At 40.2% G+C, this 27,957-nt stretch overlaps 1 protein-coding gene across 1 annotated transcript; it reads right to left on the bottom strand.

Annotated features, from left to right (window-relative positions):
• Window positions 1-1,698: 1,698 nt before the first annotated feature.
• Window positions 1,699-23,137, bottom strand: CAAP1 (caspase activity and apoptosis inhibitor 1). The gene is made up of 6 exons (XM_074813078.1): window positions 22,928-23,137; window positions 20,608-20,808; window positions 18,979-19,063; window positions 17,936-18,011; window positions 6,964-7,037; window positions 1,699-2,769 (listed from the first exon to the last, which is right to left on the bottom strand). Exons 1-6 carry the CDS (start codon window positions 23,057-23,059, stop codon window positions 2,426-2,428), a joined length of 912 nt encoding a protein of 303 aa, XP_074669179.1. The 5' UTR covers window positions 23,060-23,137; the 3' UTR covers window positions 1,699-2,425.
• Window positions 23,138-27,957: the final 4,820 nt, after the last annotated feature.

The following is a 27,957-nucleotide window of genomic DNA, read 5'->3' as shown; positions in this document are numbered from 1 at the left end:
CATGGCTTCTGAATGAAGTAACCTTTTGCTGTTCAGTGGTTGGCAGAAATACATGGGAGCTACACAGGAGTATGCAGTCAGCAAGAAATCACCTCTGCAAGTAGTAAAACCACAGATGTTGAAAGTACCAGTAAGAAAGGAAAGATGCAGGCCTATAAACTTTTGTCCTATCAATCAATATTACCGTATTGTACATTTTTCTTCAGAATTAAGGACTGATTTTTATTCATATTGCTTGGGATTTTGCAAGCCTCATCAGTGCTATACTGCAGATTGTAGAACTGGCAGATGAACCTTGCCATGAAAGAAGAGGCAAACAATGAGGAACACATTTTCCTATTGGTTGAGATACACAGAGTTGCACAGTAGGACTAGGAAGCAAACGTCCTTGCAGGTGAGCTTTTTCATTTCCACAGCAGGCAAAGTGACATATTCCTTACCTCACTTATATATATGCCTTAAGGATCTAAGTATAGCAGCAGTAAAATGTAATTTTTACAGTCTAACATAGTTCCACTACCCTGTGACTTTACAAATAGTACAAGAGCATATCTAGCTTTTGCCAACTGTCTTTCTTTCATTACCTGCTTTTGTTTCTCTGTACTCAAATAAATCACAAGTTCACCAAACAGCCAAATGAAATTAACTGAAGACAACACACACATATTCTGAGTTAAATTACCATTTGAATTGGATACATATATTCCAACTTACATCCTCCATTTGCTAAAAAATTATAGAAAAATGTTGTTGCCATGGATAACTGATTACAGTCAGGTGAAATTTACTCAGGTCACCGCCATAGTTTAGTGAACTGTAATTTTCTCAGCTGTATTTAATGAAAGTTTTAATCAAATTTACACTGCACTATTTTGCTCCCATTTTATTCACAATACTGTTGATTCTAGACGAATCAACAATCCTCTATCATCAATCATAGTTTAAGAAATATATAAGCAGTTTACTCCTAAAGACAATGCACTTTACTAATAAGGAAAGGGAAAAGGGTAGAAAAGGGGTTAAAAGGAAAAGGAAAAGAGATAATAAAGGACAAAAAAGAAAAAAAAAGGAAGGAGAAAAAGAAAATTAAAAACCTTGCAAGAGAATTCAAGTCATAATATTTGAGTAGAACAAGGTCTGCAGTAACATTACAAAATGGCATGTGGAAATTACCTATGCTGCTGTTGCAAAGTGTCTAATTTGCTTTCTACATAACAACTAACAGAAAATCAGGACTAACAATATATAATACATCATTTTACTTAACAATGACCACATTCTTAAACTTCATACTTTGAAAAAAAAAATCTACTTGTGTGCGTATATGTAAACAAACACACACAAATATTTTAATATGCATTTGTTTAGCAGTCAAATATAAAACCAGCACTAATTCTAAACAAAATCAGAATTATTTTAATTGTTGTAAGAAATCATAGCAGGAAAATTAATCTTATAATACAATTTACTTACAAAGAAATATTCTTCAAATGGATAATAGAATTATTCTTTTAAAACCCGATATAATAAATTAAATGCCTTCTTTAAAAAACATTTATACTGAAATTAGCTGGATTTTCCTATTTACAGGGGTCATAAAATGACTACCTCAGTTAAATATTCAAGGTCTTCTAAATAGTTTGATTTGCTGCACTGCCCTAAATATTATGCCAGATTTTCAACAAAAAAACTTCACAGTCAAGAAAAAACTCTGTTTTCTTTATTTCAGTTATGACACAGAAGATAAACAGTGAAGAAGAGTGACAAAATTACATAATCAACAGTATAAAAACTCTAGTATTTGTCACTTCCAGGCACTTTCATAACTCTGAAAATAACATGGTACAACTGTTTCTTTGAAAGGAAAAAAATCCCTCCCTTTAAGAATTCAACTTTCTAAAAATTAAATATGTTTTTAAGTGAATCATGATTCATTTTAACCAGAATAGCCACATTATGACGAGCTGGGCCCAAAGGAGAAATAAGCAATCTAAATCCCATCACAGACCGCTGAAGGCAGTCACACAACAAAAGATCTCTTCAAAATGGTATTTTTAATGAAGTACATATAAATCGAGTTTCTCAAGTAGTTTAACAAGTTGGGGTTATAAAGACCTTGATTCTCCTAACCTTTCTGCAAGGCACCAGGTTCCTGGCATCACTCTATACATTGTGTGACTCCTTGAGGAGATAACCCAGCACAAAGAGACCTGATCTCAGTGAAGCATCAAACCACTCTGTGCATGTCATGAAAGCAGCACACTAAAGGCAATGAAACAAACTACCGATGGCTTAAGCCACTAATCAGGATACACAATAGAGTTTGAATGAGGAATGTCATACCCAACCCAAATATACTTTAGCACTGAAGAGAACAGACACCACATCCTTCAAAACAAATACTGAAAACTTAATCTAAACATTCTCAGGGCTGTTTTTTTACATCACCAGCTTTCATTAGAGCCTTAATAGCTCTGGCCCTCATCTCGAGCTCCAGAAGCTCCAGCTGCTGTGCTGATGGCTGAACATCTTCTGATGGAGGAACAGCTAAGGTTGCTGCTTTGGGCTCCTTTGGGCTGGACTCTGCCAGTCCCAGTATCTCATTCACACTTTTCTCAATGTCCTTCTGAAGGTCATCAATCTGACTGGCTCCACTTCTGACAGCGTTTTCTTGCACATCTGGGCCATCTTCTTCATTGCATGGGCCTTCTATGTCGCTATCATATGCATCTGCATTTATGCTGAGAACATCACTATCTTCTCCCTTGCCTGTAACACAAACATAACAATCACATAGCTGCCTAACAGAAACATTTTTCTTTCAACTTACAAAATCACTTCTGCTTAGTATTTCTCTGCAGATGAAAAGAATGGCAAAAAGATCTATGAATTTAAGACAACTAATTACTCTTCTTTTTCTCCTCAAACTTTTGAGGCTGATCTAATTCCAACAAGTGTTAATGCATTTTTATGCCAATTTAGAATAACATGCAGTATAGCAAAGCAGCAGTACCAGGAAAACTTATTCCATCCTATAGAGTTACATGATCTATTCCTAATTATAATGTCATAAAGTTTTATATCACAAGGAAGCCTCTGCAGTGCAAAATTGATTATTGTTTATTATATTTAAGGTAAACTTAGTTTTCAAAATGCAATTTTAAAAGTGACACTTTAAAACCGTTATGTACTTTAAAAGGAGTGGGACAGTACAGTCAGGCACAGTACTAAAAATGAATAGAAACTCCACTTATAGTGCAACTATTCAGAATCTATCACAAGTATTTTAGATGTGTTTGACTCAGTAAAAACACAGAGAAAGTTATGGCATTGGCCTTTAATGCTGGCTAAAAGTTGTTTATTTAAAAAACCAAATAATTAGAAGCAGCAGTGCAATAAAAGTTAAACTCTTAACAGAACGTGAGTAACTGTTCTCAGAATTTGGCTACAGAGTGACCACTGCTTTTGACACACTGGCCACAGAAATCGTTAGTCCTTCATCAATCTTTGTATTTGTGGAAACTGACAGTAGGATTGGTTCCCGCTTAAAATGAGTAATTTATAGTCAGATGATGGTAAAGCTACTGATTCTAAAGGTTTTATAATTGCTTTTGGTGGTACCACCATCCAAAGGTATGGCTGTTGTACCCTGTTAATAATGAGGGTTTAGAGCTAAAGATCTGTGGTTCTGAAATACAGATCATTTCTTACCATGAAGATTCAAAGTTTGCATTCCCATGTAAGCTAGTCTATAATGATCCTCTAACACATCAAAAATATTCTTTATTTAATATATATTCAGACAGTATTGCAAACCTGGCTTTTATAATTTTCTTTTAATTCTCCTTTAAAAGTATGGGAGAGCATGAAGACAAGGGAGCCAAACTCTTCTCAGTACTGCACATGCAAAGGACCAGTGGCAATGGGCAAAAACTAAAACACAGGAAATTCCATTTGAATGGATGTAAAGACTTTTTTACAGTGAGGGTGGTCAAACACTGGAGCAGTTGTGGAGTCTACATCCTTGCACCTATTCAAAACTCAATAGCATGTGGTCCTGAGCAACCTGCTCTAGCTGACCTGCTTGAGCAGGCACACTGGGTTTGATGATCTCAAAACAGTCCTTCAAACCTAAACAATTCTGTGACTCTCCGATTCTTGAAATTACTGTGTTGACATCTGGCTTTAAAAGGTTCCCTTTCACCTGTTAATTTTTTTTGGAATTGCTAGTTTTATCCATACCTTTGGTTCCTGAACCTCAAATCTGCAGGGCTAGAAGTACTGATTTGCAAGGTTTGCTCATCAACAACAACACAATCAATACACTGGAAACCGAAGCAAGTAGTTCCTCTGTGAATTGTTCTTTTTTAGTATCAGTCAATCAGAATCTTGCTGACATCAAACTATAAAAAAAAAAAAATTATAATGTAATCTAACACAGCAGGGACCTATGATTTTAATACCTTTAACTAATTATCTTCCTATCACTGGCTTTTTTGCTCAAGACGCTGTGTATTGAAATTGTTTCTGAAAGTGTTGACAACACACCAGTGCTAGTGTTGAAGTTGCAGGGCCTCAGGGCTGTCTCTGTTTCTCATTCTGACCCCATAGGGAGTAGGCTGAGGTGGGCAAGAGGTGGGTAAGGGATACACAGCCAAGACAGCTGAGCCCAGTTAACCAAAGGGATATTCTCTACCACACGACATTATGCTCAGCAATAAAAGCTCAAGGAAAGAAGGAGGAAAGAGGGATTGTCCATGGTTATGGCATTTGTCTTCTCAAGTAACTGTTGTGCATGCTGAGGCTCTGCTTTCCAGGAAGTGGCTAAAAAAATCAGGCTGCCAATGGGTAGTAGTAAATAAACCCCTTATTTTGCTTTGCTTCAGTACACAACTTTTGTTTCACTTATTAAACTGTCTTTATCTTGACTCGTAAGTTTTTCTGGCTTTTGCTCTTCTGATTGTCTCCTCCACCCCACTGGGAGAGGAGTAATTGAGAGGCTGGTGGGTGCCTACTGCTGGCTGGGGTCAACCCACAACAGAATTCCTTTTGGTATTGGTCACATACTAAGCAGAAACAAAACATTAACAGTCATTCATGTCTGTCTCAGAATTAGTATGGACCAGGGAGCTGGGCAAAGGCATCTTGGGTTTCATTCAGAATTTGGAGCCACCAAAATTGTATAATACAGTTTTCATACAAGCTGACTGGCCTACAAATGTTTAATTAGATTTAATTAGGGCTTTATTTCCCTCTTTTGCAGTTGTAATTTTACACAGTAATAAAGATCATGGTTGACATTTCTCATTATTTTTTTCATTTTGATAACTTCTACTTTTTCCTTCAGCTACAGTTGTGAAATTCGTTTTAGCACACTTAATTCCATTTTTTAATTTTATTTTATCCGTTTTACTTATCCTCTTTTCTTTTTTCCCATAGCATCACAGGCTGCAGCTCAGCAGAATGATCAGAGTTATATTTTTTAATCTATATTGATATTCTCAAAAGCTCTTTAAAGCTAACATCTTGAGTGGAGCCACTGTTATAGCCCAAAGCCATCATGATACTCTAGTTGATTAAGTCATAAAAAACAACAATGAAGGAATCACCTGCAACAGTCATCACTTCCCTTTGTTAATACAAAAATGGAAAAGATCTGCAGGAAACCTCTCAGTTGTAAGGTCATTCCATATGGTACAACAAGCAACATTTAAAGCATTCCTCACAAAGCCACAGCAACCTGCTTCTAAATGTTTTGATGCTTTTATTGAACCCTTTCCTTCTCCATTTAATTCCCCTCACTAAAATAAAAAATGTTTCACAAAGTTATTCCAAGAGACATCTTTTAGACAACATCTGCATTGTGAAATAGGAGCTGCAGGAAGTAAATAGTGTTAGATCTTTGCAGAAGAGAACTATAGCTTATAAGAATTTGTGACACACTTTGATTGGAAAAGCTATTTCTGATGTTACTGTATACAGCTAGTCCAAATGAAAATAAAGAGACTGAGACAGAAACACCCACAATTCTAGTGCTTCATGCACGAAATAATACTAGTAGTTGTTATGTGGTGCTGATTTAATAACTGGAATAAAACAAATACTGCTGCAGGTTAAGAAAACTGTTTCCTTACACAGCAGTTACTCAAATGTACACTAACTTACCTGCTTTTGCATTTTCTATTCTGCCAATCACTGTAGTATCTGAATGTCTCATTCACTACATTTTTGCATTTAAAAAGAGAAAATATACAAGACAAAACGTTTGTCCTCAGAGATTCAAAGTTTTGAATGTTTACTTCTACTGGCACTGACTTCAAGTAAAATAAGCTAGTTATCAGGAGCGGTGGGTGTTAAGCATGACTCCTCTGGACCTTAGCTCTGCACAATCAAAGCAAGGTATTATATATGAAGACTGAACAAAGTTATTAAATTACCAGCAGTCCTTTAGCAAACAATTATAACAATGGATTTCTATGAATGTCAAAACAGTACTGTAGGCTCTTATAATCATCTCAACAGAAAGTAAGACTGAATCTCAAAGAATTCAGCAAATGGTAATAGCAGTATTAGCAATTACCTATATACCAAAAAACCCGAAATGACTGAAATTCCTCTTCAGCTGAAAAACTAGATATGAAGAGCCATGTGAGCCCTGCAAGAGCTTCAGTCATGTTCCAGAAGCTAAACTAGCAAACTTTGAAGAGCTGCAATTTGCTTCTAGCCACAAAAAAACTCTCCAGTCTCATAGAATTAAGAAGCCAAAGTTCCTACAATGTCTTCTTCAACATTCTCCTTTTCTGCAATTGGGCCCAAGGGAGAGGTTGTAACCCTATACCAGCTGATTTCTAAAATGATTTCTCTGTGATTGCAGCTACTGTTCAAGAGAGAGCTATCAGTTATCTGAAATTAGTCACTGCCCAACATGAAGAAAACACAGTTTCAGCTTTCTCTACTACATACCTTGTTTTGATTCCTGACCTTCCAGCTTGTTGTCTTCTCTGAGAGAAGAAGTAGAGTCTATACTGTTGTCCTGTCTAGAAACAAATAAGAAGACATTTTAATCTACATCTTTCATAATTTAAGAGAACTTTTTTAAGAAACATTGACTTTAACTAAAGAAATTATGTGGTGGTAGGCCAACAGGCCAACTACAGTATGAATAAATGCAAAAGGAACATACAGAGTGCTAATCTAAGCACTTGAGAATGAGCTTTTTTATTGCTTTGCCTAGCAATACACAAGGATAAAGTAATTATTTCCACTACACCCTAGCCTTTCAGAATAACAATCCTCCCCAAAATTTGGGTAGCCTCTCCCCAAGCTTTTCTCTAGAATGAAGAATAAACTGTCACACAATTAAATGATTTGAAAAATCTATAGTTTCAGTTGCAAGTACTATTTAGTGTTTTCTTTTGAAATTAAGAAGCTATTTTCATGAAGTTACCATCACCCCACCACCATCAACCTCTCCTACATCACAATCTCATAGTTTCACAAAGGGACACTTTTCAAAAAGAAATGCAACTCAACCGTTAAAGTGTATTCAGTATCTGTATTACTCTGTTTCTTCTATTTAAAGATTTCTACCCTTGATTTGTAAGGTTACAACCGCTTCATACAAGGGATAAAGACAAGATACTTCTATGAAATGCTCATATCCTTCACACATTTCACACACACTAGTTACACAAACTGTGAAATACACAGGAAGAAGGAAAGCAAAAGGACACAGAATCACTGAAGACTGCAACTGCCATGTTTAGTGAGCATTTTGACAGTAGAATTGCCAATTTCATACCCTGAATGTCAGCGGGGCATTGGTTTCATACATATTAATATGGAATCAATGCAACTATCCTGACTGTGGGAGCTGAACAGCACTAGAAAAAGGATAGCAGTATTCTGTTATCACAAATGTAAATATAATTATTTTAACAACTTGTTTTTCAGTAATGGCCTGAAGGCTTTTCCTAAAATTGAATACAGATCTATTTTCCCCATGCTCTCAAAGACAGATTTTTTTCAGGTGTCCAATGGCTATGTCAGGAGGGAGAACACCGTAATATTTCTTGCCATCTTGGTCTGACAGACAGAGTTATTTTGATTGCTATTTCCTTTTCTGTAGTAGCAAAGGTTACAAACCAACAGACTCTTCTGTTTCTCCCACTTTTTGTAAACATTGCAACATAAGTATGGTAGCATGCAGTAACTGATTAAGGAAAATGTGTAGCTGCACCTGAAAGAAAGGTTTTTAAATGTTCTACACCTTAAGCAAGGAAAGAGAAACATACTGTCCAATGCCATTAAAACAAACTGGGAACAGACTATTTACTGTGATGCATTTTTCTCAGAACTCAGTGGTATGTATCCTTTTAGTTTGCCTTCCTACTTGGTCAACTCAAGAACTATTCTCCCAACGTTTTAATTTCTGTTGGACTTTCCATTCCAAGTCAGGGCTGAAAGAGAAGGAATGGATACAAACTAGATGTTCAAAAAGCTATGCTGAGTGGGAAGTTCTGTATATATGGCTAACCACACCAGAAAATTATTTAAACTTTGCCTCTTCACAGAGAGTTTGCTCATTTATTTTCTATTACAGTCATCAGTCTTCTACTACAAAGGCCAGAGGTGTTGCAAAATAGATTACTGCCCCCACCTGTTAGATGTAAAATAATCCCAGAGATTCAACAAATAAAATTAGGTCTGCTGTATGTGATGGTTGAGACATGTTAACCAGAGTCTCAAGCTTCCTGCTGTCATGGGGAAAAAGGCACACCAGGTAACAAATCAAACATAGTAATGTCATGTTAAGTGGATCACAGAATCATCTAGGTTGGAAGGGACCTTGAAGATCAACTAGTCCAACCGTTAACCTAGCACTGACAGTTCCCAACTACACCTTATCCCTAAGTGCTATGTCGACCCTACTCCTAAACACCTCCAGGGATGGGGACGCCACCACCTCCCTGGGCAGCCCATTCCAACGCCTAACTACTCGTTCTGTAAAGAAATACTTCCTAATATCTAGTCTAAACCTTCCCTGGCACAATTCGAGGCCATTACCTCTTGTCCTATCACCTATTACTTGATTAAAGAGGCTCATCCCCAGCTTTCTGCAACCAAGCAGATCGAGCAGAGGATAGGCTGTGAGGAAAAGTTTTGCACTCATACAGACTCCCATATGGCCAGAGTTAACCAAGACACACCCCAACTACCACTCCAGTGAGCCTGTACAGTCTACCTGAGAGGAAACACCTTCTCAGCACTCTCAGTGCCAGGCTCTAGGCCACAGCTTAGGACCAAAGACTAACTGGACCTCTGCTTTGAGACAGTGCCAGACTCCTGGTTAGCAACATTTCCCCACCTACCTATATTACTGGGTGGGGTTAGGCCAGATGCCAGCACAGATCACCAGCTCAATTTATCCATGACGCTGTCACAGCACACCTTCCCACAAATTTCAGGTTTTGCTCTCCTGTCACTTGCCAAAGTTTATCCCACTCAGTTCTCTGTTGTATTGTCCTGTCCATTAAGTTATGTGTTTAAATGGTGAGTCACCATAAGCACAAAGGTCCACTGAGAAGCAGAGAACCCTAGTAAATTCATCAGTGCAGAGGGATCACCCTGCCTGAGTTGCTGCTAGGGTTGTGAAAGGAGAGCAACCAGCCCATTTCCTGTGAATGAAACCTAGTAAGAGCAGTCAGCTAGAGAAACCACCTTACAGGCTGAAGGGTGTTACTGTCTACAGGAGCATGAGGGTCTGTATAGAATGCTGGGGAAGAGGATTCCAGAATTGCATAAAACATATTGGTGGATGTTTTTAAGGGGAGTGTAGGAACATGTAAGGCAGCATGGGATGTTTAGAGGAAGAACCAAAGGTGGGAAAAGGGAGAGACCAAGGCACATTGAGAAAGAACAATCATGGGGTAAAAAAAAGAAGATAAAGGGCCAGTAGAGCAAAACCATGTTGTTGGTCAGTACACTTGTCTGGCCAAGCCCTGGACCTGATCACTACAGTCTGTCCTGCCTTCTTAATGAACTCTATTGCTATACTATTTTTCCAAATGAGAGGACACTTAATCTCTGTATATATGCACATATATATACACATGTGTGAAGTGCCAGCAACTTAAAGGGTACCATAGGTCATAGGGGTCTGCAAGATTGTGCTGACAGAAACCAGACAGAATGAAAAATGTCCGACTTCCTCGGAGAATGTCAATGTCATGCATCAGTGTGTATGCAGATGCTTGTAATTCACCAGCAAACCTCAGGCTTGTCTAGCCAGCATGTAGGATACCAAACAGACTATAAGATCAGAGGCAAAATTCCCAAAAGACCAGGGTCTGCAAGTAGGCAAATTGAGGGACCATAGTTCCACTAGACACTCAAGAGATCAACAGTCTGAGTGTCAGCAACTTGGGACTATCATAGGTCTGCACCAGCTATCAGAGAGGCCTGTTTGAGCAAGGATGTCTGAGCAGCAACTGCAGTGGGGATGCAAACCTTGTGGGCTTGCATGTCTGAGTGCCAGCACCTGGACAGAGCAATGGATCTGAGACCAGCTACTGGTTAACAGATCTGGAAGAATCCACTTTTTTTTTTTTTAAGCAACTCCTAACAATTTATTAGTCACTCAACTGGTGACCAAAATAAGGTTGTGTATACCCTCCTCAACACTAAGAGCAAAAGCTGCTTAGGCTGCCCCTACCCCATCCTTCCTCACACACACACTTCATCATTTTGAACTAAGTAGTCAGCAACGTGTCACTTTGGAAAGTCTGATCTTGCATGTGCCAAACTTTACTGAGATATTATAATCACTCCTTTGACACAAAACTCAGACTGACTACTATGGTTCAAACACTGGCTGTGAAATTACCTATACCCATTTTAACAGCTACATAAAAATAAATTATCAACTGAAAATCACACATCAAAACTTGTTGTAAAGTTTCTTCCTGCTGCCTTGACACTATCACTGATTACAGCAAAACTACATTCCTTTAAATACTACCTACTGTCAGCAAAAGAATTTTTAGAACCCAAAAGTACTTTTACGGCACATTTTACTCTCAGAATTGACTGGACTGTATTTCTGGTGAACCTTCATTACTTCATTTTATAGGCGGTCATTTTGCACCATCTTGTGGCCAAGCAGAAGCATTTCAGTTCACTGTTCAGTTTTGCTCTCAACTTGTCAACGTTGTTTTAATTTGTTAATAAGAAATACTTTTTTCCTAATTATCTATACTGCAGTATAGATTTACAAAAGGGTAGCACAACATCATGTCTCCAAACAACGTGAGCAGAAGCTATGCTAATCTAAAATTAAGGCATACAAATTAAGGTATACAAATGTAATACTCTCTTCTTTCATGTGACCACAGTAACTTGGAGCTCCCTCTTTTTATCAGTCTTTAAAGATACTTCTCGACCAGGATGGCAGTTAAGTTCAAAGTCACTGTTCCAAGAGATAAACTCAGCATTCTTTTTTTTTTAAAATAGAACAACATTTGCAAAGTATGTTCTTTTCAGCAGAAAGAAGCTAAGTATTACAGTTTGTTGGTGACAAATTCTGTAAATTTAAATCTGTCCTATGCTAGCTTTTCACGTTGGCGTGCTGCACACCAGTGCAGTGCTTACCTGGGCTCATGCACATGGAATCTGTACAGAATCTATTACTCTCAGGAATCTGCACAGCTGTCAAAGAAATCCGAGTTTGAGGGTGATCTGGTACCACACTCCAGCAGATTATGCAGAGCGAGGTAAAACAGCAGCACTGGTGAGGCAAAGGTGTACTGGTCAGAGGAGTGAATGGCTAAGGATTAAGACAATAGCACTGTGATACTGGTGGCTGAGATTCCAAGCTTCAATAGTAACTGGGGTTGGAGACCAGCAGGGAAAGTTTTCTGACACAAAAAAAAATCTTAACATACTGGACTAGAAGACAGACTGACAACATGAGATACAGTGATGATGTTACTTTCCCTACAGGGCTTTTAACTGTCGTTAAGAAACATTCACCCAAATCTCTGGAATGAGGCTTGAAATCAGTACCTCTGCTACTCTTGACATAAAGATGATGTACCTTCCTAAATTAAAATTTGGGTTTGCAGTCTAGAGTCTAAAAAAATATTACTAGAAGTCCCAAGTCCCTGTAAGCTTCCTGCAAATTTTTTTACAAGGGTACTTTTCCATGACAAACAGCAACTAAAATAATTAACAGCAAGCAATTAAAAAAAAAAAAAAAGAGTCCTTGCAAAGTAGTGCTCCTCAGGAAAGGTATCCCAAATGGCAGATGTTAATCAATAGTTTAATGAACTATGAAAGGTCCATCAGTCTAGTCTGATTACAACTGAAGTTTGAGGACACCATGAGAACAGAAGACAGTGAAGAGATGCCAAATGCTAAACGTATCTGTTCAGTGACTTGTGTAGCCTATTCTGTCAATGATTCCAAATGATGAAGATAACCAAATCATCCTAAAGAGATAAATCAGTTGGCAATTGCATGCTTGTGACCAGCCCAATACTCAGGAGCAAAACATGTTAAAACAAGGCAAGGTTTTAGATTGCTAACCTTCCTAAAACAAAACAACAAAAACTCCACTCATGACTCAAAGCAGTAAAAACCCTATAAACTCTTGAAAGAGCTAATATTAAACTGCAAATTTTCACGCAGTGAAAAAAGTAAGCACAGTAGATTTTCAAAGCAAAGATCATTTACATTATATACATGAACATATGATCACTGATATTAGCACACTTGCTCTTTTAATACATGTTTTATTACTACAGCAAATAATTTACTTTCAGTTCTTTTGTTGGTGAATAAAAAGACAATTCAGGGAAGAGGAAACATATAGCTCAAGAACATGCTAATACCTTTTGAATGAAATGAGAAAAATGCCTACTTGGTTTTTGCAGAACATTAATTGGCTAACTCCTTTCAATTAAGTATCTGTCACTTAGTTGGAAGCTTGGTATACAGCAGTTCTATCAGTTTAATGGTATTCCACTGCAGACAGTAACACAGAAACAGTAACAAAATCCTAGAACTGCAGAGTCAAAAATCTACACAAAGCTCACAAGTTATTAAGCATATCTATCATAACAGCAATTTCCAGTTATTGGCAAACAGAGGCCCTGCTTCTTCAGTTCTTCTGCATGCTTATTTCAGGATTTCTAGTGTTCTACTCAAAAGATGATGTGACAAAATAACAGAGCAAGTGTTTTAAATGCTAATGGAAGCATGTGAAGCTTTTACACAGATGCCATTTAGGAAAAGCCTCAGAACTTCCAATTCAGGTGGCAGAATGAGGATATGTGCATCAGAAAAAGGTTCAATTTACAATTACATCCAAAAGCTTCAGACAGATCTGAATTTTGCAATCTTCCCTGTACCTGGAGAAACTTCTCTAAATCCCTGCTACTTTTAGATGGTACAGACAGGAAGCAGGTCTTTAGAGACAGATAAGCATTTGTCTATTTTGGGAAAAGAGAAAAAAAGACACTGTACAAACTATACCCTTCTAAGAAAGCCTGTATATTTTGATACACTTGAAATTACTTCAGATGTATTGATTTAAGCTTTCTGGATTTCTACTGATATACAAATACTGCTGACAGTATAAGTCTGTTGAATTTTTTTTTTAAGAAAAGGATAAAAAACAGACTGATTTTTCCAATCAGTTAACAAGTTTTTTTACTACAGTAGGACTTGTTACTCACATTTTCCCTTCCCATGTTTACATGTTCATGAAAACAACTAAGACCAGTTGGATTTAAAACAAAAAAGCTTTTATGTTGCATCATTAAGAGAATGCAGAAAAAACTAGTCATTTACAAGAAAACTACACGCAATGAAGACAAACCAGGAAGAACCAACAGTGAGAATTCAAATAAACAAACTGCCTTTTTCATTCTGAAGTATTTTCTCTTCCCAGGGCAAACAAATTCACTCATTTAAACTCAGATGATAATTAAAAACATATTCATGATTACAAACAACCAAAGTCTAGCTTAGCAACACAGTTTTCACTATTTCTTCATTGTTGCATCTTTAGCCTCCCTGCCTACTGACTGACTTGTTGCTGTTCTGGCCAGAACACAGTTTTCTGAAGTTTTGCAAACTTGCATTTAGATTTATTTACACACAGGTTGCAAAAAAGTTAACCTAAATGCGCAAAGATTTACTGTTCAGTAAAAAGGGCTTGTGACATTTTACAGTTGTAAAACTATAATATTGCTCTACTTACTGAGCACTGTGCTTAATGATTAATATAAAACCTTAATTTTCCTCATTTCATCTATTTCTTCCTATCCCCTTATTTCTCTATCATCCAAACAGCTTTCCCTTTTTGTTTTTTGCCAAAGCTAGCACACAGCTGAACCTATGAGCCAAGGTTCTGAGATAGCACCCATGTGTGTAGCATACTATTTTTAACCCACTGCATTAAAAAGTACAAGAACAGCCACAATTCCTACACCAATGTATCTTGTCTGGCCACTTTGGAGGGGTCTGAAATACAAAACTATCAGGATGGAGATAGAAATACAAGAACCAGCGGCACCTTAACCATTCTGTTCAACAAAGGAAGCAATCCACTCTATAACTTTGATCAACATCTCTCAGTTTCTTTTACTTTTTTTAAACACAATTTTTTCTTGATTTTGCTGTCAGTTACTGCTCACATCTTTCTCATCAGCAACATAAGGTGACCTAGCTTTATCAGGTTTTGGTAACTGTCGCCATGGTTAAAGAACTTGGTCAGTTTTAATTGTGCTGTACTCCAACATAGCTATGAGAAAATGGAAGCAACACCAACTCACTTTGGTTCACTCACAGCTTATGCCTGGAATATTAACTATACAGTGTAAAAACCACAGACTTCCAAACTGTTTTGCTGAATCTTTCCTACTTGACATGAGCAAGTGGGTTGTTAAGTGTCTTCAGATACCTACTAGTTAAAAAATGGTAAATCCTGCTTGGTTTCCTTATTTTGTTGTTTTATTCATTAATTGACAATAACAATCTCCCCTTTTTAGGTTTTCACTAGCTCAAAACATTATTTTATTTGCATATAAGCAAGACTTCACTCAATCTACTGCAGCTGAATGTCATAAATACAAGTCTCAACAGTAGCTTTGAAACACCTTACAGACACAGAACTGCCTTCCTAAAATCTAGCAGCACTAATCCTTCCACGCCTCTTTAAGATGAAGAACATTTCACATGTTTTGCAACAGTGAAGAGTTTGTGAATTAGGCCTTAAAAAAAAAGTCATATCATTTCTCCAGAAATCAAAATCCTGGGGCATTTTTCAGTTTCCTTAAACAAGAAGTTTGTCTTCTCATTCTATTAAATTCACTGGCAAAATATCAATGACTTAACAGAGACTTCTTTACATAAAGAGACATGACATTTAGTGTACTTTGCAGTTACTGAATTTTTTATTTGCTCTTTAAAATAGCCAGCAGAGGGAAATGTCCAAAATAAGAAAGTTAGTCCACATAAATGTTATACTGACACCATTCACAGATTACGTAGGCAAGAAATAGCAAAGGGTGGGAATACAGTCACGAATCAGCTCCAAGTGGAATCCTAGAAGAAACAGTGTCAGGGGATATTAAAACTGTACCACATGAGAAAAACTGAAATGTCACTTAACTTAGTATCACTCCATTTTCTAGAATATTTGCATGACGTACAATGAGATGTGATCAAAGAAAATCATTCAATAAGTTCAAAACTTGTTCTGAATCAAAGACAGGATCAGAAACCAGGTCTCTGTTAAATCAAAAATACTGACCAGAACGTGAAATTTGGATTACTGCCACTACCTTTCCCATCTATTTGTTTCTATTTAGTAGGTCTAGATGAACTAACCACATCAGCAGCTAAGGGGTACTTTAATCTGCCCAACACTGGTGTATTGTCTTGTATTGTCTGAGGTTTATTAAGTTTGTGCATGGAATCTGTGGACCAGCTGTAATCAGGTCAGCAACAAAAACAGAAGAGCTTGTTATTTTGTCTTCTACAAGCAAGTTAGACTCATAAAATTTGATGCACTGTGGGTGATAACTAGTGACTCTTTTCCCCTTCACTACTTTCATAGAAACTGTCAGAAAGAGTTAACCAGTTCGATAAAGAAGTGACTTAGTAACATGCTACACAAGACTTGTCTTTAGAAAACAGACAAGTACTTTAAAAAAAAGGTTAAAAAGTGTTGGCCTTTACAAAACTGACAGATGCCAACATAAGAGTAAGAAACCAGAAGCCTCTGTCCTAGAAACTCTAGACATTCTACAACATCCCTAACAGAGAACATGGGAACTGGTGAGTGGCAGTGCTGCTTCAATTGGGGCAGGAATGAAGGACCAAAAAGAAGAGTGGAAGATTCTCAGCTGAACTGAAAACACACAATTCACTGACCTAAGTGGGAAGGGGTTACTTAACCTGCTTTAGCTCACAGAAAAAGGGTTAACCTAAACTATATTGCTGTGGATGTTGTCTACCTTGACTTCAGTAAGGCCTTTAACACCGTTTCCCACAGCATTCTCCTGGCGAAACTGGCTGCTCGAGGCTTGGATGGGCTGGATGGCCGGACCCAAAGAGTTATGGTGAACGGAGTTAAATCCGGTTGGCGGCCGGTCACGAGTGGTGTCCCCCAGGGCTCAGTTTTGGGGCCACTCCTGTTTAACATCTTTATTGATGACCTAGACGAGGGGATCGAGTGCACCCTCAGTAAGTTTGCAGACGACACCAAGTTGGGTGGGAGTGTTGATCTGCTCGAGGGTAGGGAGGCTCTGCAGAGAGACCTGGACAGGCTGGAGCGATGGGCTGAGGCCAACTGTAGGAGTTTCAATAAGGCCAAATGCCGGGTGCTGCACTTGGGCCACAACAACCCCCAGCAGCACTACAGGCTTGGGGAGGAGTGGCTGGAGAGCTGCCAGTCAGAGAGGGACCTGGGGGTGTTGATTGACAGCTGGCTGAACAGGAGCCAGCAGTGTGCCCAGGTGGCCAAGAAGGCCAATGGCATCCTGGCTTGCATCAGAAATAGCATGGCCAGCAGGGACAGGGAAGGGATCTTACCCCTGTACTCGGCACTCGTGAGGCTGCACCTCGATTACTGTGTTCAGTTTTGGGCCCCTCACTACAAAAAGGACATTGAATTACTCGAGCGTATCCAAAGAAGGGCAACAAAGCTGGTGCAGGGTCTGGAGCACATGTCGTAGGAGGAGCGGCTGAGGGAACTGGAGTTGTTTAGTCTCGAGAAGAGAGGCTGAGGGGAGACCTCATCACCCTCTACAGTTTACCTGAAAGGAGGTTGCAGAGAGCTGGGGATGAGTCTCTTTAACCAAGTAATAAGTGATAGAACAAGAGGGAATGGCCTCAAGTTGTGCCAGGGGAGGTTTAGACTAGATATTAGGAAGCATTTCTTTACAGAGAGGGTTGTTAGGTGCTGGAATGGGCTGCCCAGGGAGGTGGTGGAGTCCCCATCCCTGGAGGTGTTTAAGAGTCAGGTCGACTTAGCGCTGAGGGATATGGTGTAGTTGGGAACTGTTAATGTTGGGTTGATGGTTGGACTGGATGATCTTCAAGGTCTTTTCCAACCTAGACAATTCTGTGATACTTCCCTTCCACTGCAGGCTAGGCGTGTGCACATGTTCAATTACCACAACTCAACTGATGGGCAGTAACACCACTATGAAACACAGTTATGTGCTCAAGCCACATTTAATACTGTAAAGTGACAAAGACATGTTTGTAAGTTTAGTGCTTGCTAGCAGTCACAGCTCATTGTCATTCAACTAAAGTAATCACATAATGAAGAATATGGCAATTGGGTCTTTCATTTCTCATGAAAAATCCCTACATTGTTCAGTATTCTTAAATTAAGTTTTTAAGTGTTTTGTCTTTTACTCACTGACTGACTGATTCACCTCCAGTCTTGTCTCCTCCATCTGCCTCCTCGTCTGTATCAGAATCAGCTCCAATCTTGCCTAAATATACAGTTTCAAACATGAAAATTTAGGCAGGTAATATAATTAATGCTATATGGTTAAGTTTACTCTTAATTACTAATTCTACTGCAAGCAGCATAAGAGTTTTTTCCCCAGTCAAAGCAGATGTATTAAAATTAGACTTAGTCAAAACCAAAAACCTTATTTAGGAGTTTTTTGCTAGAAACATGGTTGGCATTCTTCAGTTCACTGTATTATGAAAAAACCAGAATAGCTATTGCTAGTACAATACTATAGGTGCTAAAAATACATCACAGGAGACAGAATTAATAGAAGGCACTCTGCAGCATTCAAGATTCAAAGAGTTCCACTTAATTGAGAAGACAGCAGTATTTTACAAATAAAATTCTAGAGCCCTTAAGTATCAAGTGGAAGTTCAGTAAGATACTGAAAAGCTGAAATGTTGTATCTTTAATCACAGTACATGAACTGTGTGTCTCAGCAGAGCAGAGGGATTCACCAACATTTCTTTAACTACACCGAATACTTCAGTGCAATTACTAATTGAACTGGTATTGCAGTTTGTCAGATTTCTCCTGCAGAGAATCAGGAGGTAACTTAATGTCAGTTTACCTAAAATAATGAATTTCAAACAATACTTCTACATGCCTAGCTTTGTTTTTTCCATCACGTCAAAAGCTTTGTTCTTAGTTTGGGTACTAAGGAAAAGCAGCTTATATTACTGCTTTCTGAATGTATGTTTAATAGCTTCTAAAGCAATGGATGATTTCATTCAAGCTTAAAAGATCAAAATCAGCATATATATACCTACACACTATATATATACTATGACAATGTGTATATACACATATATATACACACACACTAATATATACTTATTAGTCTGTACATATATATATATAAGTAGCTAGAAATGGAGTGAAAATCCAGTTTAGAAGCAGACTGGTCTCTGGTGTACATTGGTGCCTAAAAGTTTCATTCATACCTTCAAGTATCTTCAACAGTTTTTTTTCAGATAACAGCTCCAACTGCTCCAAGCAAAGCCTTTTGATTTCATCCATGGAACAGTTCTAAGAAGACAGATAAGACAGACCACGAGCTACTAAAAATTTCTGAGGACAGAGTGATTATCAACAGTAAGCAGTATTCCAACTATACTGAATGAAGAGTTATCTCACACTGCAAGTCCCTTCCCTATTTTCACCTGCATTGATGCAACTGCTGAAGAACACCAGGGTTGTTTCAGTTTTGAAAACTACCAAAAACTCTGTGTGTGCACGTGGTCTTTGCTAAAAAATTAAGCAATACACACTATCAGTTACTTGACTTATAGCTTGGAGTTTTCACTGCAGCTACAACTCTGAGCGGTAGAAATACTGGGCCATACGTGTGAAGCATGGAACCGCAAGCAACTGTAGCCCTAATTATTCATAATTCTCCATCACTCAGGAACAGGTGAATTACATAACTAAGCCTGCAAAGACCAGAGCCAACTGCTGAATCCAAGTTCACACACTGAAGCAAACAGTGCTGTTGACAACACACCAACAGTTGTATATCATAATAAAGAAAACATAAGAAATATGTAAATTGTGATCCATTTCTCATGCTTTATACATACCACATGCTGCCACAGGTTTTATGGATATTCCCGCTACCTCCACATCTTTTACACTACTTAAGTGTCCTCTGGGTGAAATGAAGTGATAATTTTACACTTCCAGATGAACTATGGTACCACATGCAAGTACCAAAATTAGGAAGTGCTAAGCATACCGTAACATTCACGACCCTACTATAGGTTTGGTTCTACACCACCAAGCAACTTTCTTTAAAACTCAGTCATGCCTTTGCCTCCAGCTGCTCCAGACCTCTTTTCTTCTCACAGAGATAAGAAATGGATAGGACTGTATTTTTAATTCACTATTTAAAATGAAGAAGTCCTGCCTCACATTAGTAATATAGCTTATAATGATTAAAATTTTTGTGTTTAATTTTAAACTATTAACAAACGTCACACAAATGGCATTTCACCTGCAGCCTCTTCTTCTGTACAGACTGCTAGCCCAATTTACTTTCACCAAGTCCTGCCATTCACAAGACTCAAAAAGCGTATGTTCTAAGCCAGTAAGACTCTAGAAATACTGTCACTAAAGTCCACAGAAATTACAGCTTCAGAAGCTGTTTATCAGGAAGGGGTTTTACTGCCTTATCTCAGACATTAATTTAATACCATACAAAGAAATTCAGTTAACACAAACAGACATCAAACTTTTATTAACAAATCAGCATATTTATTAGTGAACAACACTACTGAATTTACTCCATGCAATTATGAAACTCCTTTTGCATTTAACTAACCAGTACAGACAGATGGTATAAAAATGATCAGCCTACAGTTCAGCAATGGCTGAGCAGTGGAAAAAAGGAGTAAGCTGGAATAACTAAATCAAATCTTTAAAAAGTCTCACTTTCAGAGACTTGATATAATCTTTAAGAAATATACAGGCAGCTTTTACGCTGGAAGTCCACTAAACTTGAGAGATAAAGGAGCTTTGTTACACAAGCATTCAAGCTTGTAAAAAGTATATAAACAGTAAGTGTATTTCAGTACCTTTAAAATATCAGGCAGCATCTTCTGTAGTTTCTTCTCCCCTATGACACAGAAACACTGCTGAAGCATTTCTTTTTTGTCTGCGATGTAGAAACTGACAGGTTTGAGTGACACACTGAGGTCTAATCCTCCTTCTTCTATATCACTGGGTTGTTCAGCTTCTTCCACTTTTTCTCCTGATGGCACACTGCATTTTGCTTCCTAAAATCAGGGAGAGCAAGTACAATTTTCACAGTTTCTAGTGAACTAGAGAAAGAAATTTACCTCTTCATTTGTGCTTGCAATAGTTTTCCCTTCATAATTGCAAGGTTGTGTTGGGTTTGTGTGTGGCAGTGTTTTGGTAGCGGGGGAGGGGGCTACAACTGTGGCCCCTCTGAGAAGGTTCTCCAAGCTCCCCCTGCTCCAGGTCCAACCCACCTCTGGCCAAGGATGAGCCAATTAGTGATGGTGGCTGCGCCTCTACGAACGTATTTAAGATGGAAAACCTGCAGTGAGGAGAAGATGTGAGAGAAACAACTCTGCAGACACCAAGGTCAGTGCAGAAGGAGGGGGAGGAGGTGCTCCAGGAGCAGAGATTCCCCCACAGCCCGTGGTGCAGCCCATGGTGAGGCAGCTGTGCCCTGCACCCATGGAGGTCCATGGTGGAGCAGATCTCCACCTGCAGCCCGGGGAGGAGCCCAGCCCGGAGCAGGGGGATGTGCCCGAAGGAGGCTGTGACCCCGTGGGAAGCCCGTGCTGGAGCAGGCTCCTGGCAGGACCTGTGGCCCCATGGAGAGAGGAGCCCACGCTGGAGCAGGTTTGCTGGCAGGACTTGTGACCCCGTGGGGGACCCAGGCTGGAGCAGTCTGTTCCTGAGGAACTGCACCCCGGGGAAGGGACCCACGCTGGGGCAGTTCATGAAGAACTGCAGCCTGTGGGAAGGACTCACATTGGAGAAGTTCATGGAGGACTGTCCTGTGGGAGGGACCCCATGCTGGAGCAGGGGAAGAGTGTGAGGAGTCCTCCCCCTGAGGAGGAGGGAGCGGAGCGGCAGAAACAATGTGTGATGAATTGACTGCAACTCCCATTCCCCAAGGCAGAGAAATTGGGAGCAAAGCTGAGCATGTTAAGAATGGAGGGGTGGGGGGAAGGTGTTTTTAATACGTGGTTGTATTTCTCACTATCCTACTCTGCTTTAATTGGTAAATTAGTAGTGGTGGTGGTGGTGTTCAAGTTAAATTGATGGGGTTTTTCTTCCCCAAGTGGAGCCTGTCTTTTGCTCATGACCATAACTGGTGAGTGAGCCCTTTCCATCCTTATCTCCATCCCCAAGACTTTTGTTATATTTTCTCCTCCCCATCCCACCAGGAAGGAAGGAATAAGCGAACAGCTGTGTGGTGCTCAATTGCTCATCAGGTCTAAACCATGACAAAGGTACACCTTGAGGCAAACTTCTGAGCTTCCCAATAGTGTTTTAGTTTACAAGGTAACTGTGTTACAAAAGCTACATTTTTGGTTACTGAAACCATTTTTATGCTATGGGAAATCTTAAAAGCTTCAAGAGGCAAAAAGTACTTTTAAATATGAAGTGGAAAATATTATCTGTAAATACCTAGCTGCTGCTTATACATGAAAGCATGCTTTAAAGCAGAAGAAATCCATCTCTCCGATTTGCTGTACAATTAAATCACTAACCACATAATTTAGAGCTACCCTGACAAGAAGGAAATGGGCATGCAATTCACTGCATGACACGGTCTTCTGAGAATAACGGTCGGTTTTGTATCAGAGAATGTATCATCCAAACATCATTAGAAGACCTCTACAGTTTAAAAAAAACTGCTAGAAATACAGTCTGACGGCCCTGCAGTTCACTCGAGAGCGCGTGTTATACGAATTTTTGTACTGGCACACCAACACCTCCTGCAAGAGGGTCACAACCCCGCAAGCACGAGCGCCACGACCAGGGTCACCTCAGAGCCTGTGCCCCCCATCTCTGACCCCCGGGAAGAGACCAGCCGGCCTCCCCCGGGCGTGCACGGGGAGCACCACGGCACCGCCCGCCCGAGCCTTCCCCTCCGCGCAGCGGCGCGCCAGCAAGCTTTGACTGAACGTCACCGGCCCCGAGCTTGTGCCACAGGCCCGGACAGGAGCCAGCCGCAGCCGCCGGCCGCCTCCCGACCCTGCCCGCCCGCAGCCGGCCCCCACAGCGCCACAGACCGCGCGCGCGGCTGAGGCGGGTCGCGCCCCCGAGGCACGGGTAGGGGGGGGCCCGAGCCCCGTCCCGCCGAGGCGGGAGGGGGGAAGCAGCAGCCACGCCCGCCCCTTCTCGCCGCGCTACCTCCAGGGCATCGCGGCTGGACGCGGTGCTCCGCCGCTTCCTCTCGCCGCTGCCCGGCCCCGAGGCCGCCTCCGGACAGCAGGAACGCGAGCGACGCCGCTTCTTCTCCTTCGACGACTTCCGGCCCGGCATCACCCCGCCGGCACGCGCCGCGCCCCGCGACGGTCACATCCGCGCGCCCAGGGCGAGGCGAGCTTCCGGCTGGGCCCCGGTAGGCCGCGCGTCACGCGCCGCCCGGCGGGGTGGGCGGGGCCCGGCGGGCAGCGGCGGCGGGGCGGGGAGCGGCCGCAGGCCTCTGGCCTCGGCCCCGGGAGCGCTGCGGGGCTCCCCCGCCGCCGGCTCTGGCTGGGGCCGCTGCATCGCGCCGGTTCCCCGGCCGCGGCTCCGCCCGTTGCTGTGGTGCCTGCCGGGCTTTGGAGCCGTCTCGGCATGCTGCTGTAATTTCGTGGCGTGGTTTTGTTCTTGGGTAGCGAGGTGGGATTAAAACTGTTTCCAAACGCAGGCAAGCCACCCGTTTATACGAATGTCTTTGATCGTTCGTAATTACTACTTAATCCTGACCGTTTATTTCCTCGCTTTCAACTGTCAACAACGTGAGGACCTTCATTCGCTTCCCTCGGCAACTCTTTGGAACCAGAGATCCTGTCCAAAGCCTTTTGGAAACCCAAGTAGATGACGTAAAATCCAGGCAAACTACATTACCCGGGTAACACTGTCTTTGTGCTCAGAGACACCTTCAAAACCTAAATAGATTAGTAAAATGTTCTGCCTGGGGGAAAAAAAAAGATCTTTATTCTGGTTTGTCTAGTCTGGTTCTACTCTTTGCTGTAGTCCATATAGCCTGCCCAGCTGAGAGACATTTGACTGATTTCTCTGTTATTCCAGAGAGCCACCTCTTAGACTTGCTTAAAAACTGTTACGAGCTGCTGGTCTGAGCCCCTGGTGTGAAGCTTTAAGCAACAGGTTACACATCACAGTAAACACCTTAACTTGGTTCTCATGTAATGTTTTGTCCCCAGAAATTTGTTCTGAATGATTTGGTTGATGTATTGCTAAGTTCTACAGAGACATGCTCCATTAAAAACGGTTCAAGCATGGAAATATCCATAATAAAAAACCAAATATCCATATCCCAGTCAGTGCTAATGTTAACATAAATTTAGGTTTTATGTGGTATTTCATGAGTATTGGCAATGAAGCTGTGCAGGGTCTGGAGCACATGTCGTACGAGGAGCGGCTGAGGGAACTGGGGTTGTTCAGTCTGGAGAAGAGGAGGCTGAGGGGAGACCTCATCGCCCTCTACAGCTACCTGAAAGGAGGTTGCAGAGAGCTGGGGATGAGTCTCTTTAACCAAGTAATAAGCGATAGAACAAGAGGGAATGGCCTCAAGTTGCTCCAGGGAAGGTTTAGACTAGATATTAGGAAGTATTTCTTTACAGAAGGGGTTGTTAGGCGCTGGAATGGGCTGCCCAGGGAGGTGGTGGAGTCCCCATCCCTGGAGGTGTTTAAGAGTAGGGTTAACATAGCACTTAGGGATATGGTGTAGTTGGGATCTGTCAGTGCTAGGTTAACGGTTGGACTGGATGATCTTCAAGGTCCCTTCCAACCTAGATGATTCTGTGATTCTATTTTTTGTGGGATGCAAACAAGTAGGAATCACTGCAGAGAAGCCCATTAAAGGCAGATGACCACTCTGTGCAATTCAGTAAGACAGTGATCAGCCTTCAGCCATCAATGCCAAAATTACCTACAAAGGGAAATGCCAATTAAAGAGGAGAGTTAGTTGAAAACAAAAACCAGGGTAGACAAATATCCATCATTACACAGAAAGAATTTGTATTAAGAACATCCTTTTCTGTGCAGAGACCAACAATTTTCTTCTTTATTTAATGCACTAGTTTCATTTGTCTTTCTTCTGGGTCTGTTTTTTTTTTTCCCCAAACACATTGCCTTCCAGTTTGATATATTCCACATTGTATTGGATCTTCAAACAGCATTGGTGGTATAACCCATTTAGGTAGAGGTCCTCTGAATGTGAGTTGTACAAAGCTGGCAGTGACCAAAAGCCCTGCGGCCAGATGATAGGTCATGCAGTGGTTCACACTGTGTTTTCAAAAGGGTTAGAAGAATTTAAGTATCATCTCTTCTTTTTTCAGTAAGCCCCTGCAGAGTCAGATAGTGCACAGTCACAGGGTCAGATTTGATCCTGCTTACTCTGTGTTGTTAGATTACCTGGATGGGTAGGAATAGATCTTCATATTTGTCATCACAAAATGACAGCCTTAGTGTACTATGAAGATGGCAGAGGTACTGTAAGTAGGAAATGTTGATGGGTGTATGAGTCTGAGATGAAAATGGGATCCCTTGAGCAGCTCTATGGAAAATAAAAGGTTAAGCAGTATATGATTAGGCACACCAACAGGACATATGTTAAAGATGAATCAGGAATAATCAAATACCTAACTGTCCGAGCTGCTATTTTTTTACAAAACCTGCACCTTTAATTGTGTGTTTTCAATGAATTCAGTGTCTATTCACACAGCATAGAGGAGCTAACTGGGCGTGTTGATAAAATGATTTCTAACAATATTGGCATTTATATGGTCACTGTTAGGCTTCAGAATTTACTGTCAAAAAGGGGTAGTCAAAAAGGGGAAGTCCACTTAACATTTATTTTTATCAAGTGATTGATACAGACCAACAGTGACTTCGTCCCCATTTGCAAATTCATCTTTTCAATTGGAAAATCTAGAAAAAAAATTACCCACCAAATTGGAAAGCTCAGTCTCCACAGTGAATAAACATCAAAATCCATTGGAAGAATAGGAAATCTGAAAATGCCCACATGTTCCTTTAGGCTTTAAACAGTTGCATATGGCATCTTGTTGCTAAACATTTAATTTCACAGTCTATCCAGTACACATTTTGAAAGCTGGGAAATGTCTCCTGTTCCTAGACTTTGGATTTGTTGATAGTTTAAAGAGAGGGAGAAAAAAAAAAGAAAGTGATCACAGTATATAGTAATGGATCAAATTCAGCTAAAACACCTTAACTAAATATTTTTAAACAAAAAACTTCACAGAATTGGAACCAGCAGGTTGTAACATTTCCTAAAGCATTTACAGTTACCTCTTTAGTACTGATCTATGGTATTACTCCTCTACAGTAGATTACTTTAGCGTATGATGTTATAGAGAGTGACTGCATGCAACAGTTCATGAATGTGTAGTTCCATGGACAGTGCTTTTAATGAAACATGTTTGCAGACTGAAGTTAGTCTATTTCTGTCTGCAACCTGAACATGACTGAGTAGTTTTTAAAAGTATGCTTAAGATTAGGCCCTGATGAGAGTAAAGTGCATCATAATAATGAACATTACAGAAATCTTGTGATTCATGTATCCCAGGTTATGTGACTATTGTCTCCATTTGTTTTGGCAAGTAGAGAGTTGGTGCTGACTTAAGTCAGCTTTGATTCCTCACTCAGTTCCCTAGGAAGACATTTTATATTGTATGCTGAGTTCTGGTCTAAGTAGATCCCAAGTACTTCAACTTCATAAAGCCCAAGGCAGGCCTAACAACAAAGGCTTAATGTGAAGTGCTACTACTACCTGCTGGTTGCTCTTTTTTCAAAGAGTTTCCATTCTAGCTTAGAAAAAGATGCCAGAAGAATTGTATCATCTACTAAGAAACTTTGAATTCTTAGCAAAAGACACAATTTCTCTTTAAGGGTCTCTTGAAATCTCTCAAACTTTTACTATTCCCCTGATGAAGCAAAAGAGCACTTAGCACACAGATCATCTTATTTGAGGTTTATTGCTGCAGATAGCAAGCCAGCTCTGATTTCTGTGCTAGGCACTGCAATGTCCTCTGGCCTCAAAAGATTGTACACTGTGGACCTCCTGTCTGGCATGTTTCCAAGGCATAGATTTAACATCCTTTCACTGAAACAAACTTCATCCTGGTGACATCCTTATTCTAGTTGGTGGTGATCTCTGCAACAGTAGCGTAGACTAAGTAAAACCATATGTTCAGGTTAATGCCTAAGCTATAGTGACCACTAAACATTGGATCTATTGCGTAAGCCTGATACTTTGTATAAATGATGCAGGCCTTGCTAACGACTATACCCTTGAAGAGGAGCCAAAAGATTGGTAAAAGCACATCCTGCCCCAGAAAGTGCCAAAGGCTAGATTGCTTGAGAAGCATGAAGTCAGCAGAAATCTGTAGTAACTGGGGGAAAGGTAAAGGCGGTGAGGGGAGACCACGACCACTGACTCAATTTAAGACCAGGAAGACGTGCCCACCCTCACCCTTTGAGTTTGCGCAGAGAACTAAAAGACATTTTAACTTTAAATTGAGACGAGGCATGCTGTTAACCAATGAGGGACAAAGTGAAAAGAAACTAAGCAATGATCATTACAGTAAATGTGTATTCCTGTAGTTTGAAGTTCTTTTGTGCAGTGTGCTACCTTTGTGGAATTACCACCTAGCGCCCATCTCTGCAAAGATGTGAAATAAAAGAAATACCTTGACCCTGTGTGTATTGGCTTGTATACTGGATAAAAGAACCCTTCTTTTGGGATGACAGCATACATAGAGGCATTCCCCACAGAAAGCTCATCACTTTATGATGATCAATAGATACAGTATGCTTACAGCTATTTGTGTTTATGTACATGCATGCTTCTATGTACCTTAATGGAGTTTTAGAACAGTGTCATTTAAAACAGGAGCAATAGCAATTATTAATTTTCAAGGCAATACTGGGAAAAAGAAGATATTTAGTTATGCATCATAAGGCAAAAAAAAAGCGTCCACTGCTTTGTAAAAGATGTGTTTCTCCCCTTTTTGCACTCAACCTGTGTTTGCACATACCAAGTTTGGCTAGCTTGGGAAAATCCTCACTGAAAGCTGCTGCACAAATGCATGAAGGCCTAAGAATGCCAACATGATTCTGTGTCAGTTAAAAAAGCAAACCCTTGTTGTAGGATCTTGCTGTGTGTTGTAACTTTTTTTCTCATTACCTCC

This window comes from Strix aluco, chromosome Z (genome assembly GCF_031877795.1).
Source record: "Strix aluco isolate bStrAlu1 chromosome Z, bStrAlu1.hap1, whole genome shotgun sequence".
Lineage (NCBI taxonomy): Eukaryota > Metazoa > Chordata > Aves > Strigiformes > Strigidae > Strix > Strix aluco.
The sequence above is the reverse complement of the archived record's forward strand: the minus strand, read 5'-3'. Positions and strand labels throughout refer to the sequence as shown.